Below are 18,238 nucleotides of genomic sequence, written 5' to 3'. Positions count from 1 at the left end.
CTGGTCATGCCGCCTGCGCCTGACCTGCTAGGATGTAAAGGACAGGTGACAGCAGAGCTTTAGCTATGGGCTGGCTCTCTCCTATAGTCTCTTCAAACCAGCCACGGGCATGGCAGGGAGGTAAGCGTTCTCTGGGTGCTCAGCCACGGTCAGACTCTCCTGCTTGGGAACCCCAGCTCAGGGCCATTCACTCCTGGGAACTCCGGCCAGCATGCTGACACCATGAGCATGCTCTAGCCAGTCTTTCTAGACCATGGCTTTTTGTTGAACATAAACAGGGCGCCCAGACGGTCTTCAGTCACCAAAAACTGCCTGAGCCCCAGGCTCACTTGGGGACCAGCTGGTTCCAAAGCAAAGGGAATATGAGATCTCCCTGCCCTAGAATATCCGACCCTGGGCATTCCTTAACATTGCCGAGACATTTCCATGGGGACTATGGAGGAGGACAGGATGACCTTCCATCTCGCTCATGGCTGCTTTTCTCTCTCACTATGCCCTCAGATAAAGTCCTCGTTCAGGTCCTCCTGTACCCCAACCCAGAGTTAGAGTCATCTTGACATTGCAAAGTGCAATTTTATACAGAGATTCGTAATTAAAAAAGAAAACCCACAGCCTGTGTTTTGATGGCACAAATGTACTATTACATGTTCAAGGGTTTCCTCTCTTCCTCTCATATTCTCAGACACAGACTCAGGACGGATACTCAACCAGCAATGCAAAAGCTCATGGACAGACTGATGTGGTTTGGAAAATACAAGCAAATAAGGGGCATCTGCGAATTGAAGTCGCAAGCGTGACCAAAACCAAAGAGATGTGTCATCTGAGCTTGCTCCCTTCACATCCAGTAGTCCCCAAGTCCCTGCTGCCCTCTCCCCCAACACAGCATGTCCTTCAGGGCCATTAAATGTCAAAGGGGAAACGGCCTTCCCCAGATCACAAGTGGGGCTGGCAGGGAGAAAAGTAGGGGGGCTATCTGTCCACAGATACTGTTCCTGTAGACCCAGCATGGGGGCTATACTAACTCAGAGAGTGTAGTTAACTTGGGGGCTTAGAACACATACTCTCCCCACCCCCATCACACACACAGGGCACAGGCTTGGGGTACACCCATTAGGGAGGGAGACAAATTTCCTTGTGGGGCTCATGGAATCTTATTAATCAAAATCAAAGACAATCTCAATGTCTGAAGGGAACAGAAAGGCCGGGTTATGTAAGGTGGTTTTATAGAGAACACTTATGAGGACTTGATGCTGCAACAGCCAGCTCAGGATTTTCCTGCTCACAGTCAAGTGCACTGTCAACAGAGTGGACATACGTCACACACGGTGGTCAGCAAACAGCAAGGGTCCTTGTCTTCATGGAGCTAATATGGTCTTCGGCAGCACAGCCATCTTTTTTGGACAACACCACCCTGGCTATCCTTTGTAAAACCACCCTCTCCCCCATTCTCCAACCATGTTCTTAGGGTCAGTGTGATTCCCTTCCTCCAGCCCTGGAGATGGACATGAGATCCAGGCCTGGCCACTTGGGATACTGAATCCCCTGGGCAAATACATTGGGTCAGAGATGGGCATGCAACGTGGAAAATAATAAGAAACGTGTGTGTGTGTGTGTGTGTGTGTGTGTTGCTAAAGCTAATGGATTTAATCAGCTCAGCTCAAAAAAATGTGGCCTAATAATGGTGGGATAGATGGGAAGAGCCGTGGCAGCCGGGCTGACTGGATGTTGGTTTCAGTCCTACCTGATGAGGGGAGAAGAGGGATTGGCTTGGAAGCACCAGAGGCCATGACTAGCTCCAGATTTTTTAAGCACTAACTGAATGAATTAAGATATGTTGGACTTGAGACCTGACATTTCCACGGGAACCTGAAGCACAGCGTGCCTCCGAGCCAGCTCTCGAATGTGTGGCATGTGATGCCACTATTCCCTGTGGCTGCTGCCTGGCTGGGGACCGCTGTCATCTCTCACCTGGACTGGTTGGTGTAGCAGCTTCCAGTTGGCTCCTCTGTTCCCCAATCTTGCTCCTGCCAACTCCATCCTTCTTGCTGCTGTCAAGACTTTCTTCCTAAAGTATATTTGAGTTAGAGAAGGACCGCTCATCCTTGGCACTGCAGCCATCCTCAGTGCTGAGTCACGTGTGTATGAAGACATGAACCACGGATCCCACCATCTTATCTGGACCACACAGAGGTGGGCTGTAATTTTTTTCCCCCAGAACATCTCATTCCCTTGCAGTTAGAGGACCCCCATCGCCTAATCCCACTGCCGCCTGACCCCATCGGGAAAAGCTGAAATGTAATCCTGGCCTCCTAGCTCTCTCCAGAAATCCACTTTCTTGTGAGGAGATGTTTACTTCCTACAGACCTTTTTCCACGTGTCCTTCCTGGGTGAGTTTTACCTGCAAAGTAGCTGAGCACATCAGTACCTTTGACAAGTCGTCATCTCACCTGATTTCCTCCACCTGTGGGCTGGTAGTTCTGCCTTGTACACGTCCACAGCAAGTCCCATGGGGCCGAAACACCAGGCACCACTGAGCACGCCTGCAAAATGCTATTTTCGTGAGGACACAGACCTTTCCTCACTCCTTCCCTGCCATACCCCCGTGCCTCAGCACAGTGCCTGGTGGGCAGTAGGCTTCAGTACATCTTTGTTAAGTGAAGGAATCAATGCATAGAAGTATTCATCCCAGCTTCCAGTTCCCTTGCTACCCTCCAGTTATCAGTGGTTTAGGATTCCTTGTAACCAGCAGTGTACCACGGGGATGAGGGGACAGATATCACTGGAGTCTTCATGGGTGCAGGGCCTTGAGGTGGTGAATTCAGAGCCTCTTCCACTCATCATCTGCACGAGTCAGTTTCCTGGACCCACCTCTCAGGCATGCTTTTCTTGGGGTTGCAGATGATTTTAGTGACCAGCGCCCCTAGGTCCACCTGTTCTCTGAGCGTCACACTCCCTTCCTGCTGGCAGGGTCCCCTCTAGGCTCTGTGCTTTGCACACTTGCATCCTTCTCTGACCCCAGCAGTCCACCTGGATTCACACCAGCTCCAGCCTCCTGTCAGGACAATCACAAGAGGCATCTACATTCTTCTCCAGGATCCCGGGGGCACGACCCGCCGTTGTCCACAGCAGTGACCTTATCTTGACCACTTACGTGCTCCCTCATTCCAGCTTCCTGGGATCACATCCCAAATAAACTCCCTGCACCCAAGTTCTTGTCTCAGACTTTACTTTCCGGGAACCCGACACCAAGGTACACAGTCAGACGAAATATCCCATTGTGGACATTTTTCTCCAAATTCCCATCTTGCAAACCTTCCAATTATCAATCTTTTCACTAAATGCTATTCCCTCCAAATTTCTGCTTCTCTATAAATGGAAAAGAGTTTAGGTAAGTAACTGACCATTCCCAGGCCTAGTGTCCTCATCAGTAAAATGGAAATAATTACACCTCTCTCCCCCAATTTCACTGCTGTCCCGGGGGACAGTCCTGGGCAAGCTAATGCATGAGCCGTGCTTGCAAAGGAACCAGATTTGCCAAATTTAAGTTTGCAATTAAATCCTAAAGCCTGTCCTGCAGTTCCTTGATTTAAAAAAAAAATTATCCTCCTTTTGAAAGAACTAAACATTGTTTCCACTCCATTTATTAAAAGAAATGGTTTTAGCATGCATATTTTTAGACTGAAGAAACCACTCACAGAAATGGTCCCATTACTTCTCAGCAAGGAGCCATGTTTCCGCTTTCTTGTATTTCTTGGAATTTCTTGTGTGGCCTCTGTTGTTCTCGGTGGGCCGGTAGCTCCCATGAGGGACTTCTCAATACCTAACCCAGTACCCGAGGCCTGGCGCCTGGCATGATCTTGCTCCCACTTTCCTCTTTGCCATCGTCTGCCTTTCCTCACCTGATATTTTCCCCTTGTTAATGTGGAGCCCTTTTATGGCCCCTCAAATACAACACAGCCTGTGTGTCTCTGTGCCACTGCACAAACTGTCCCCTGTCCTCTCTTCCTCTTCCTCTCCCTCCCCTGGTCTGCTGGGTGAACTCTGATTCCTCTTCCCAATCCAGCTGAAGGTCACCTTTCCTGCCCTCCACCACCCCAAGTCATCAGAGAGAAGTGCCCAGTCTCTAAAACTGCCATCCAAGGACACCGGCATGCCTCTGCTTTTGCCTGTGTTCCAACCGAGAGGCTGGAGTCTTTTCCATCCTGTCCCAGTGCCTGTCAGGAGTGGACAGAGCAGACACTCAATAAAGGCCTTGGACAACAAAGCTCCTCTTATGACAAACCTTCAGGTCAAGGGAATCCACAGCATATTGCTTCGGGCAGGCAGGATGCAAGACTTCTTTCATGGAAGAAGGTAAAATAATTAATTCCACATGGTGGATGGAATGGTTGAATCCCATTTCTGTGTAGATGCATTACATCTTAACTCTAAAGGGTCCCAGGAGGGACGGCAGATACTTTGGTCTCATCTGGTTCAAGGCCTGCCCCATACTTCCCCTTTCCCGGGTTACCCTGTCATGCCTCAGGGCTGAGCTGGCACTTAATTGGCCAGAACTGAAGACAATCATTGGCCCGTGTTTTCTTACTGGGTGGGGTTACGACGTTTCAAGGCAGGAACCCCTGTTCTCTCTCCCTCTTGAGGCCCTACTCAGGCCAAGGCAGTGCCAGCACTTCAGACGTGCCAGCCTGCACTCTGATTCCTTCTTCATTGTGCAGGGCAGTGAGCCCTTGTGCAATGACTGGGTCCAACTCAGCCCCTGGCGATAGGAAGGACCTGGTTTGTGACAGACGGGGCTCCACTGGCTCGGGGCCTTGGTTCTCCATCCACTATCAGCCTCCCTAGCATACGTGGGGCCTCCAGGGAGGGGAGGTGATGGACAGGAAGGACCTGCCCATTTCTGCACCTCTGGCCTTGCAACCCTCAAAAGCACCAGCACCTGTCTTGGTCTTGAACGATCCCTGGTGCATTAGTAACACTGAGCGTCAGCACAGCAGACGGAGGGTGTGAACTAGAATGTGGATCTAAGAACCAGCCCAAGGGCAGCATGTGGAGGAAGCCCCGTAGTTGGCCGCACCAGCACCACGTTGGGGAGCTCTGATCCGAATCAAAGACCACATGCCGTTATCCCAAGGCTGTGAATACTAAACAAATACTACGAGGAGCTAAGCAACCGTGTTTGATTTGCCTCTTTGTACTAAAAGAGGTCAGGGTGAGTAAGCGCCTTGCGCACTCCACCTTCAAACCCCTTACCAGTGGGGCAACGCACCCCATTAACCAACCATTACCTGCTCCAACCTCACTTCTTCATTTGCCTAATGGAACTGATAAGAACTGCCAGCCTACCCCAGGGGGTTGCTGGGAGGTACATAGAAAATAGTGGATGTACAAATCCTCTGTAAACTGCAAAGTGCCATGTAAATGAAAAAAAAATTACCCAGGATTCCTAAACAAACAAAAACAAAACACTGAAGGTAGCAGAATTGATTTGTAGGAAGTGATTTTAGAAAAAGTGCCAGGGTCCCTCATGTCCTGTATGCTTGTTCTGCGTCAGCTGGCCCATTCTGCAGGTGAGGACACTGAGTCTGAGCATGATCAAGTGACTTGCTTGGATTCACACAGGCAGTGAGCGACAGCGTCTGAAGTCGAATCCATTTCTCTCTCCTCCCAACACCTGCGCTCTCTCCTGTGGAATAAATGAAGGTCAGACAAATGAGAGGCAGCAGGGACTATGCTTTCAGACTATGCAGGGAGTCAGCATCATCTCTGGTGTTTTGGCGGAGACTCAAAGGCAAGCCAAGGAGAGAAAAGGTTTAGCGGGAGGGCTTCAGGTGTACCCATTAGAGGTTGCTGGCCTGGGGAAGCGGGAGGTGGGACAGCTAGAAGCAGGACATCCATGTGATTGGTTAAGGAAGAGTACTCAACTTTCTCTGATTGGCCCTAAGTTGGAAGCAGAGACAGAAAGTATGGAAGGTGTCAGTGATTGATCCACTCCTAGCCATTTTGGTTGATTGTTTGGGTTCCTGAATCATTTTAAGAGACAGCAGTCTGACTTCCTCCAAGTCTGACTGACAGCAGGCTGCTCTCCTGGGCTGGTGGCTGCAGATTGTGGGTCAGAATTCTGTTTTCAAATTTAGTCTGAAAAAAAAAAATTTAGTCTGGCTGCTGTCCATTTGTATATTCAATTTCTCACTCCCCTCTACCACCTGACTCTAAACCTACTTCCTTCACAACAGGACACATTTCCTTACTAGGGTTTTATAAGAACCCAGATAATTTAATCCCTAATGAAGTAACTGAACAAGCAAGCAAACACCCTTGGAAGTGCATTACTTTTCTGTTAACCAAAAGAAGCATCTTGAAAAGTTCTTTATGCATAGGTCAGCTAGAAGATGTGAAGCAATATTTTGCAATATCATGCTTATAGTTGCTGCAAATGCGAAATTATCCAGGGTCACAGATATCGGTTCCCTATGCTGAAAGTCCCACTCAAGTGTATGAACACAGCGACACTCCTAGCACCAACAAGGTTAGTATCCTGAAGCATCATTATTCTCACCTTCTAATCCTTAACGCTGGTTGCTGAGTCAGGCGGCGGTGCCCAGCGACAGCATGAGAAACACTAGAAATAGTAGGTGATTTGGTGAGGATGTTCATCAAGGACCTCAGTGCAAAATGGAACGTCTGAAAACTGGAATGGATAATACCCGAGCAACACGGTTATTCGTTTCAGTCACAGTTTATTTAGCATTTTGGCTTCTGGTTTCTAAAGTTCTGAGACAGACTAAATTAGAAAAATATATGCAAAAATGTCCTCGGGTTCAGTAGAGCTTATGGGTTGGAAATGCTAACTTTTGCATCGGAGACCTGAATTTGAGCCTTGTGTCACTTAGGACGAAGATCTGCTACACATAACTTAAAACCCCCCATAACCGAGGCTGAAACAAGGTAGGTTGGAAACATCCAGAGGAAGACCACTGGGGCTGGTGGGGGCATTTTGGTGTCTCCAGGACCCAGGCTCTTCCATCCTTAATGCATGGTTTCCATCTTTAAGGTCACCATCAAAGATGGCTGCTGCAGCACCGACCTCTATGTGTCTGTTCCAGGTCAACAAAAGGAGAAAAGAGAAAGAACATAAAGGCACACCCTCCTTTCATTCTCACTTTCTGGAATTCTCACATATCATTATCCAGAACGTATAAACATGGTGCCACCCCTACCCACAAGGAGAGTTCAGAAATGTACCTTTTTCATGTCCATGTTATTAACCCTTGAAAATAACCCCTGAATATACCCGGGGTTCAGTTACTGAACAGGAAGGAGGTATTCGGTAGACCATTAAGTTGGGTTCCCCAGAAGCAACTTCCGGGATGAGTATATGTGTTAAGGTATTATTGGGAAACAGGTTCAGGAAAACGGTAGGGCATGGAGATCATGATCAGGAAAGGAGGAATCTGAGCAAAGACATGACACAAGCCTACTCCTACCAAGGGCAACCTTGGCCAGACCACTGGGAGCTCTGGGGACAGACAGTACAGCATCAACTCAGAAATGTTCTGATCAGGGATCAGGGGAGTCAGAGTATTTCCATGTTCATGTCCATCACTCATTGGTGAGGGCAGCATGTGTTCCCAGGGGCGCTGGCTCTACAAACACAGCAAAGTGAACCCCAAAGCTTGAGGACAGCCCTGTAACTAGAAGGCCATTGCTGGCTGTTGGGAGTAAGAGTTCATCCATAAGCAGTCTTTTGTTTGTCCACTTGTCTATTTGGAACTCAAATCAAACAAGAATGTTGCACCTACAAGAAAAGAGAACAGATCGCTGATATTTGGACCTATGAGTTTTTGTGAACAGTGGCCAAAAATGGTGGGCTTGAAGCTCTAAGCTTTCTATGGATACTTATGTCTGTGTGTCTGTAATTCAGAAAGACCTCTATCTTTCATTGTGTACTTGATGTTTTCCTATCTCTACCTTTTGGCTACTATGAATAAGGTTGCTATGCACATTCTTGCACAAGTTTGTGTGGACATATGTTTTCGTTTCTCTTGGGTATATATCTAGGAGTGGAATTGCTGGATCATATGGTAACACCATGTTTACTATTGGGTTGTCGGAAAAGTCATGACACATGTTTGCAACAGATGGCACTAGTTCACTTTTGGAAGTATTAGAGTCATTCACATCTATGTTATTGCTATGTCATTTGACAGCTGACAGTTATAGCTTCATTCTAAAAAAAAATTGAGCGATTTGGTTGAGATACAGAGATTTTACAAGTTGAAGATGGAAGACCAAACTGTGCATTTTTGCCATATTTTACTGTTTTACTTCCATAAAGGGAAAAACACTCATCAAGCTTGTGAAAAGTTGCATAAAGTTTACAGTGACAATGCTCTACAAGAACATCAGTGCCAACGATGGTTCACGAAATTCTGTGCTGGTGATTTTGATCTCAACAATGCTCCTCAGTCAGGGAGGCCCACCGAAGGTTGATGACAACAAAATAAAGGCATTGATCGAGTCAAACCCACGTTACATGACACGAGAGATTGCAGAAACATTGACCATCCATCATTCAAGCATTCACGACCACCTGAAAAAAGCTGGGATATGTAAGCAAGCTCGATATTTGGGATCCGCATGAACTCAAAGAAGTTCATTTGATGGCGCATATAAACACCTGCAATATGCTCATTAAATGTGAGGAAAACAATCCTTTTTTGAAGCGACTGATAACTGGTGATGAGAAGTGGATTGTTTACAACAATGTGGTGTAAACAGTCTTGGTCCCAACGTGATGATTCGCCTTAAACGACATCGAAAGCAGACATTCATCAGAGGAAGGTTATGCTGTCAGTGTGGTGGGATTTTAAAGGTGTCGTGTTTTTCGAGCTCCTACCAAGGAACCAAACAATCAATTCAAATGTGTACTGTCAGCAATTGGAGAGTTTGAACGAATCTATCATCCAAAAATGTCCAGAGCTTGTTAATTGTAAAGGAGTTGTGTTCCATCATGACAACACGAGACCACACACAAGTTTGATCACCCGTCAAAAATTATTGGAGCTTGGATGGGATGTGTTGCTACATCCACCATACTCGCCTGACCTTGCGCCATCAGACTTCCACTTGTTTCGCTCTCTACAAAACTCCTTGCGTGGTATAACGTTCAATTCAGATGAGGCTGTAAATCAGCACCTTGTTCAGTTTTTCACAAATAAAGACAGATCCTTCTATGAACAAGGAATTATGAAGCTCACTGAAAGATGACAAAAGGTTATCGAACAAAACAGGCGATATATCACTGATTGATCTTTGTTCTTTATATAAATAAATGACCTTTGTAAAACAAACAAAATACGTCATGACTTTTCCGACAACCCAATATTTTTGAGAAACTGCCAGACTGTTTTCTAAAGTGGCTATACTTTTCTCTAAAAATAGCCCTTTTTTGATTTCTAGATCTTTTTGATGCTGAAAGCTCCAAGCATTTAAATATGTTAACATTGATTGAGCTTCCACAACGACCCTAAGAGGCAGGGGTTCCTATCCCATTTTAGAGATGGGGAAATAAATCTCGGAGAGATGTGGCAGCTTGCTCAACATCACTTAGCCGGTAAGAGGCAGCCCTGGGATCAAACTCAAGCCACCCACCCACCAAGCTCCCTCTTTTCCCTCTCAATCCATTGACCCCTCAGGAGGTGCAGTGACCGGTGGGCTCTTCCCTTCCTCCACAGGCCTGGGAGTGTCATGGAAACTTTCTCCACGGGGTTCACAGGTCTCTCTCTTCTTTCTGCCCCAATGGTCTCCCAGGCTTTGTGCGGTGTGTTGAATATGAATTGGAAGAAGGCAAGACCTGATCCCCAAATCCTAGAGTCTCTGGACTTCCCAGAGCTAGATGGAGACAACACCCAAAGAACGTTGGCCTTCCCGTGTCCCTTGGACCAGCGAGAGCACATGCCTGGGGAAAACGAGGAGTGAGGCAGAGTCGGACGGAAGCCACAACTTCCAATGAAAATTCATTGCACATTAGAAGGTGCAGATTAGAAGAAGCAGATTAGAAGACTTCTGATGAGCGTCACCAACTGAACATCAAAACAGCGCCACAAATCAGGGCAGAACCCAGATGGTGGGTTGACTCAAGCAGGCAGGGAGTTATGATGGCAAGAAAAGCACCAGAATCAGGCCCAGTGAGCGTCTTCAGGGTTTTATACACATTTCATCAGTTCCTTGCTAAATTTCTCCAGACAAGTTGATGAAGTAAATGTTCCCACCTTTTGCCCTCTGATTTCTGAAATGCACCTGTGACTCCCAAGGCTTCTGTCACTGCCTTGGGCATGATGTGCTTCTAAGAGAGTCAGCCCCAGAGGCACAGGCCCCAGCGCTGCTCCAGGACCTAATTACAGGTTTTCAGGAAGGCTGTGGAAAGAGCGTTGCCCTAAAAGTCCTGCCCCTGTCACGGTCTGAAAGGCAACTTTGGACAATTTGTGCCCCTCCCTGGGCCTCAGTGTTTCTATATCTAAGTTCATGGGACTCGGACTAGTTCAAGGATGGAAATTTGAGGTCTCCCTGGTATCACCCCTTTTCATCCTCATAGCACACACAACTGATAAGTTGCAGTATTCTTTTCTACCGAGCCAGGACTCTGCCTCAGAATCCTTCTTAACACAGAGTTCTAAGCAACTACTGCTGATAAATCAGTCAGTGTGGGAGAGGAAACCTGGGTGCCATCCTGGGACTCATTGATCTAGAGGTGCCCCTCAGCTCTAACAACCTGTCATTCACCTCTGGATACCCCAGAAGGCACCAAAAGACTCTACCCACCTCTGATTTCTAATTTTCCCTGAACTCCCTGTGCTTTGGCTGTGAACTTGGAGCTGTGTTTATGTGGCAGGGGACAGACAGGTGGGAGGAAGAGCTCCCATGGCCTCCAGGAAGCAGCTCAGCTGAAGAATCAAGCTGCAGGGAACGCATCTCGAAAGCTTTCCCGCGGGTCCTACTGGGTGGGGCAACGAGCGTCCCCAGGAAAACCACACACTAGAAGCATCTTGTTGTTTGCGTTTTTTATTTTTCTCATTCTTCCCAGGTCAGTGAGGCAGCAACATTAATAAAAACAAAAAGTGGGACAAATTGTTTTCTTGTATGATAATTCAATCACCCCTCCTGAACCAACGATCCACAGATAATTCTAAGAGCCTTTCATCAGATTTAGTGCAAACTGGAAGGTCTGGTATTCCAATATCCAAAACCACCCCCGTGGTGACGCCAGGCCCGTTTGGGTGTGCTCGTTTCCATGAAAGGACTATCCGGAGCAGAGAGGGTGCGGGTGAGCCTCCTTTCAGCTCTTTTCAAGTCCTAGCAGGTCACCGAGGAGCAGGGCTGAAAGATCTGGTTCCTTAGCACCGGCCACAGTCCCAGCCCATGGAGCCCCCAGGGCTACCAGAGCAGCAGGACATTTGGGGGCGGGTCTCTGTAAACCCAGTCTGCCTGAGACCAGCCCCAGTGCACGCCTGCTGCCCAACAATCACTTAAATTATTTCAGCCTGTCTCGCCTTTTTATGAGCACGAGCCTTTGTTGAAAGGGAAACTAAACTGACTCCAGAGGCCAGCTGAGCTCGCTTGGTGATGTCTCTATTGTTAACAGAATGCAGAATGTATTTGCCTCAGCTTAGAATGTCCTGGGGCCAGAAAGGGTGGATTCTCTTGGAATGCCCATGAGCATCTCAAATGGTGACATCTGGGACGGCAGGGCCCCAGGAATGCTGCCATTTAGCCGTGCACATTGCAAATGCACAGGGAGCTTGCTGTCACGCAAAAGGGAAGCACCGGTTTCCTGTTGCAACCAGGAGGCCCTGAGCAGGCAAGCTCCCCCCTCTCTCTGATTCGATTGACTGGCTGAATTCTCTCACGCCAACCAGCCTTCCTCTGCCGCTCTGCCCAAGTTATTTGGATACATGGGAACAAAGAGAAGAAAACGGCCTAAGCCTTCAGCCCTCCCCTTGGGACCAGCCTTGCGGTGCACACATTCTCTCAGGCCTTCTTGGATTACAGAGCAAACAGGGAGCAGGTCCTCTATGGAGCTATGACCGGGGGTGGTTTAATCTGCAGGGGTCTGGGATGTGTCTCAAAGCATTGGCAGGTCACCCTCGCTGTCGTCTCTTCCGCCCCCGGAGCTTCAGCCGCCTGGCTGGCAGGCTGACGGGCTGCTTCCCAAACTTCTGCATGATCTCTCTGATCCTGGCCAGGTTGGTTTTGCTGAGAGTGAAGTCGCACTGCGTGGCGCCCATGTCATAGCCGACCATGCAGTTCTTGGTGGACGAGGTAAAACCTTCCGCCCTGGCTGTGACCACATACTCTCCGGGGTTCAGGAGGCGCCAGTAATCCCCATCACTGGCTGTGAAAAGAAAGCAGAGGAGCTGAGAGGAACGTTTGTCTAACGCAGGGCCTCCCAGCCCTGTGATTCCAAGACCAGCCCCCTGGCCAGAGAGAGGCTCAGAGGCAGGCTGTGTGGAATTCACGCCCTTGCAGACGCAAGTCCTTCATGCACCTTGGAAGTCAAGATGTTTTCCTCTTTGGAAGCCCCCTTAATGGTTTTAACAGGCAGGGGTGTGGGGTGTAGACTCCCCACAGTGTTAATACACATGAGCAGAGATGGAGAAATAATCACTCACACGCCTTTCTCCGTGACAATACATGCCATTCATTATGAACTTGGATTTCCAAACGGTAGGCCGTCACCCACAAAATGCCATCTTGAAAAGCCATTGGTGCATGGCTTCCTGGCTTCCCTTAGCATGGCTATAAACATAGAATAGTAATGTAGGGGTGGGGCTCCTCATTTCTGAAAAGAGAAGGGAAGGACGACATGGGACAAGGGCCAATGACCTAGGAGGAGGCCCTGGTAACCGCACTTCATTCCATGGCCCTTATCCCACGTCCTAGGTCCAGGAGAAACGCGGAGCAGTCAACCATGGGTGCTGCAAGGCTGAGCCCCGTCTGCCCAGTTATACCTCCAGCCAGTCACCCAACAAGTGCCTAATAGGATCTGCATCCATTCTTAGCTCTAGGCTACATCCTGTTTGCATAAAGCAGGGGTCTAGGCCAAGGCCACTCCTGCCAGGTGCCTACAACCTGCTGAGAGCACTTTACATTAAAGAGGCTGCAAGACAGAAATGGGGACACAGCGACCCCCATTGAGAAAGCAGTAGAGACTGACACTGATTCACTGACTCTTCAACCAAAACTCTGATGTAGGTTCTAGGATTATCCCCTTTCCTACATGAGTAATTTGATGCTCAGGGAGGTGTCATGTCTTGCACAAAGTCACACGGCTTGTAATTAGCAGGTCTCCCAGTGCCAGGTCTGGTTCTCTCTCTTATGACAGTCTGAGCAACCTGCCCGGTCTAAAGCTTTGGTGCCAAGTAAAGAGAAAAGGCTGGATTTGATGAAGTGCTAAGGAGGCCCTGGGCAAAGTTTACTCATCGTAACAAATCCTGAGGTCTTCTAAGGGATAGAAGAAACGTGTGTGTATAATTACACAGACATAGACAATACTTTCAAGCATCATGTTTAAATTCACATTACACTCTTTATTCATCTGAGACACCCTGCGCAATGCTGTGAGCGCACGAGAGCACAAGATGTTATGAAATATGAACTATGTTGGCAGTTGTTTGCCACATTCATGCAATCTGCTCCCTGGTAAACAGGACTCGGTGTCAGAGCCGAGACACACCCGTTAGGTGGGGGGCTCCCTGGTATTTCTCTGCCCTGCACCCTGTGTCTTCCTTTAGTGAAAATGCAAGGTTTTCAACTAAATCCAAGGCCATTTCATGGGTTTTCAGGAGGCAAGAGCCCTGCCAAGCAGTCTTCATCTTCCGATCAGATGGCCTGCACCTCACAATGCAGTTCCCACTTTGAGACAGCTCCGTGGGCCCTACAGCTCCCAGCAAACCTGAGGGAGCCAGCCTTTCACATGTCCTCCTGGCATCCTCCTCTTCCTGTCCTGGCCCCGTGTTAGTGTGTAGGCTCCTGATTTCACTCTTCTGCCCTTAACGGTATGTTTCATGTGGTGCATCCCCAGTTAATGCCAGTTAGAGTCAGTGGGATGAAGACAAATGTCTTATTAACCCGAGAGGTGGGGCGTGTTAGGTCTTAACCATTGTTGGGTTACTGTCCCACCAAGCGATCAGGTCGGTCTGGAAGTGACCGTTCCGTGGAGCTTCAGGGGGAGGTCGACACTTAGCTGGTGTCACTCAGCAGTGGTGGACAGAAGGGACAACCCAGGCCCCAGTGAAGGTCCATTTGCTAGCAGATTAGGTTAGTGTCCTGACCTAGCATGGGGCAGTCATGTGGCATTCAAGCCAGGTGCTTGGCGAACATATTATTTTATGCATTTAGAAAGCATTCTTACTAGCTTCTCTCCCTGTAGAATTGCATTTAATACCCGTGTTTATTTTATGCAAAATCCCTCCTGAAATAAAACATGTCAGATCACATAAGCCTCAAACAGAAAGAAATCAAGGCAAATTCAGAGCTGACATTGAGCACTGAAAGACGCTTTAACAAACACAGTGACGCGCCATGCGTAAAGTATGGACTTCATCTACCATGAGTACACACTGGGAAATTATTTATGGGGAAATAGAGGCAATGGGGCACATGTTTCCCATGAGCTCACCAAAACAGCCTCCTTGATTACAGGCGCTTGAAATTCAGAGCTCATTAGGCGAAGTGCTCTCTGCCGGCGTGTGGGGCCCTGGGTCTTTCATGCCCCACTCCATTTAAAACCCTCATGCTTTCTCACAGAACGCACAAGGCCTAATAATCCAAGGGATGTTCCTGCCCCTTGTGAATCACTCTTTTAAAGGGGCTTGTTAGCAATGCTTAAAATACAGCCCTATGCAGAGCAGAGCAAAGCCTCTTTCATTCATAATGACCTCTGGCATCTCGCATGTATCTGGCCTGTTATGGGTTCACAACCCGCATTTGTTGAATAAATGAATGAATGAATGAATGAATGAATGAATGGATGCCTGTGAGAGGCTATGCTACACGGTATGAAGAGATTGCTGAGTGAAGAAATAGGCAACTGCATGGGAAGAGCGGGATTCAGGCATGACAGCAGCCGTCTGCCACTTGGTGGCATCTCCGATACATTTCGCCCACTTAGGTAATACTTGGCCTCTGTACCACATCAGCAGGCAGCCTGGCACTGAAGAACACATGGCCAGGTCTGAATCCCAGCCTCACCCCATCCTAAGGTCCCAGGGTCTCTGTTTCCTCACAGGTCAAATTGGGATTTGTTGGGAGGACAGGGCTTGAGGGCAGTTTTGTGGGGAAAAGCCCCACCTGCTCTATCAGAGGAACAGCATGGGGTAAGGGAAGGGGCACTGCATTTAGATGTAAGCTGGCTCACATCCCAGCTCAGCCACTCACTGCGCCATCTTAGAACCACCATGTAATGTCCACCCATTCATTCATTCATTCATTCATTCAATACTTCAAGAAAGTAGGTATTTCTTATTTGCAGTTACCTGTTCGGATGTCATGGTTGATACCTTCTACGGAGATAATGGCATTGGGAATTCCTTTTCCGTGTAAATCCCTCACCAAGCCTTTGATGCCGCGATGAACCTGCTCGGCAAACATGACAAGACAGGGTGTGAGCTCACTGACGTGTCCCGCCCACCCAGCACCGTGAGAACTATGACTCTCAGGCCAGCCCAGTCCACCGAGAACCCTCACGAAGCCACGCCTAGCTCAAAAGCTGTGTGTGGATTTGCTGTGTAAACGCCTGCACGCCTTATGGGTCCCTGCACCAGGAGTCTTCCATTGGAGTGAAAAATCTTTCAGAGGTTAAAAAAATATTAGGATCTGAGATGGTTCATAAAAAGACAAAACACATCACTAAAAATGGAATTTAACTTTTTATTTATTAGACTTTCCTGGGCTATATAGGCTTAATATGTTGACTTCATGACTTAAGAGTCACAGAGGAAAGAAAACAGTCACTGACAAATGACAACTCAGGTTATAGGGCTGTCCCACTAATGAGCTGTGTCACATGACACCTCAATTCTGAACCCCATGCCTCAGTTTCCTATCTGTAGTAAGATGCGAGAATCCAAGGTGGCATGCCATCGTTTCCAGTGACATTCTTTATACCTAGTACTATGCCTGGGCATTTTATCCATACGAGGCTCTTTGGCAAGTTGGGATCATGACTTTTAAAAGATTAGGGCTGTCTCTACATGAAATGAAAAACAGCCTTCCCTCCCAAAATTCCAGGGAGGGGGCAGAAAGTGTGCTCCAGGCTTCCCGAGGGGAAAGAGAAAGTTCACACCCTCTTGTGTCAGGGAAGTGCACTGTGGGCTGCACTGACCCTCCCGGGACCTTCCTCGGGGCAGACTTGGAGGCTCGAGCCCAGGGCCGACCTCTGCCACCAGTGTGAAGCTGGCAGCCCAAGCCATCGGTGAGATGCTTCTTCTGACTCATCTACGCCTCCCAGGGGACAAGGGGCAGCCTCGGTGTACAGCCTCAGAGTCTTACTCTGGAATGGATGGGAATCAGGGTAGAGTCATATGACTATAACTGAGGTTCAACATTCCTTTCTGTTTATTCCTCTGGTTTCCAGTTAGTCTGTTCCTTAGTGGGGCATGGATGCTATTTGGTTAGTTTTAGCACGGAGCTGGAACTGGTTTACTCAATGATACAAGATGGGCATGTCTTTGAAAGCAGGAGGAACGAACAGGTGGGGAGTGCAAGGTTCCTAGCATACACAGCAGGGCTTCCTCCCCAGCTGCAAGCAGAGCCTCAGCAGGCACTTGTTAGAACTGCTCCCAGGTGATGCCCTGCCTCCTGCAGCAGTGACACTTCAGCATGAGGACTATTGTGGGCTGAATCGTGTCCCCCACAAAATTCCTATGTTGAAGTCCTAACCCCAGTACCTTGGAATGTGACTGTATTTGGAGAGATGATGAAGTTAAAATGAGGGCATTGGAGTAAGCCCTAGTCCAATCTGACAGGTGTCCTTATAAGAAGAAGAAATTTGGACACAGAGACACATGGAGTATATGCCCACAGGAAAAAGACCATGTGAGGATACAGTGAGGAGGCTGGCCAATTGCAAGCCAAGGAGAGAGGCCTCAGAGTGAAACCATCCTGCAGACACCTTGATCTTGGACTTCTAGCCTCCACCTGTAATTTGATGTTTAGGCTCCCCTAGCCTGTATATTTTGTCATGGAGCCCTAGAAGACTGATACAATGGGCCCAGACATGCTGGCTCGGACATGTCACTCACCTTCCCACAGAGCAGCATATAATTTCCACTCAGCATGAACCAGTGAGTGCAATCAACGCTGACTTAGAGCTCATGTTCTTGGGTCCAATCAAGTGCAAAGGGACAATGGTTCCTCCCCACACTGTAGTGGCCAGCCCAGGACGACGGCCACGGTCTCACTCGTGAACGTGAGCTCTCACTTTCAGCCACCTAAACAGCCTCGTTCCTGAGCTAGGCCCCATCACAGCCGTGTGCCCGTGCCATACCTGCTCCATGAACACGATTAAGGATTCCCGGTTATTCTCCCATTCCTCAGGAAGCTCGCTCTCGTGCGGGTATTTGTCACAGCCCACGTAAATGGACAGCTCGAAGCAATTTGTATGAAGGTAGCTGAAGTCGTTGAGACCTGCCAAGCCAACCGGACAACATGTAACTGACCAAGGCTCAACGCGGCACTGGGGAGACTGCAAGAACATTCAAGAACGGGGTTCAGGAGACTTCATTTGAACAAGGCGGTGGCAAGGATCTATGACAGATAAAAACTAATTAGGGCGGGCCGGCCGAGTGGATCAGTTGGTTAAGAGCTCGCTCAAGAGTTTGAGCTCTGAGCAACAGCGGTTCGATTCCCAGCCCGAGCTGAGCAGCCGCTGAGCTGCCAACAGGTAGCAGGATGGTTCAGCTTATAAAAAAAAAAATAAATAAATAATTAAAAAAAACTAATTAGGGCAAGTGTTGAGGGAAGGGGCGGGGGACTTGAGAGGGTGAGGACGCAGGTGGAATGGTTTATGGGGAAGACAGGCACGTATGACAGGATCTCTGACAAAAGGAGCTTTGTAAGTAAAATCTATTAAAATCGGTGGAACGCTACTTTTAGAATAAGAGTATCGTTCATTAACAGCATAGATTTTTAGCGTTTAAATTTATCTCTATAGTTGTGCTGCTGTCAGCTACAGCTCTAC

General features: G+C 48.3%; 2 protein-coding genes across 2 annotated transcripts in view; one reads left to right on the top strand and one right to left on the bottom strand.

Moving 5' to 3' along the window:
* GPR26 (G protein-coupled receptor 26) overlaps positions 1-18,238 on the top strand; it is a 73,314-nt gene that overhangs the window by 48,838 nt on the left and 6,238 nt on the right. The window lies entirely within an intron of this gene.
* Positions 11,061-18,238, bottom strand: part of CPXM2 (carboxypeptidase X, M14 family member 2) — a 116,351-nt gene continuing 109,173 nt past the window's right edge. The window contains exons 11-13 of the mRNA XM_019669180.1: positions 17,546-17,685; positions 15,534-15,633; positions 11,061-12,391 (exon numbers count right to left, since the gene is read on the bottom strand). Coding sequence (XP_019524725.1) covers positions 12,138-12,391; positions 15,534-15,633; positions 17,546-17,685 — 494 coding nt within the window. The 3' untranslated portion in view covers positions 11,061-12,137. The remainder of the gene's footprint in view (positions 12,392-15,533; positions 15,634-17,545; positions 17,686-18,238) is intronic.

The sequence above is a fragment of the Hipposideros armiger genome, unplaced genomic scaffold (genome assembly GCF_001890085.2).
Source record: "Hipposideros armiger isolate ML-2016 unplaced genomic scaffold, ASM189008v1 scaffold_549, whole genome shotgun sequence".
Classification (NCBI taxonomy): domain Eukaryota; kingdom Metazoa; phylum Chordata; class Mammalia; order Chiroptera; family Hipposideridae; genus Hipposideros; species Hipposideros armiger.
Note: the sequence above shows the minus strand (reverse complement) of the source record. Positions and strands in the feature narration are given on the sequence as shown.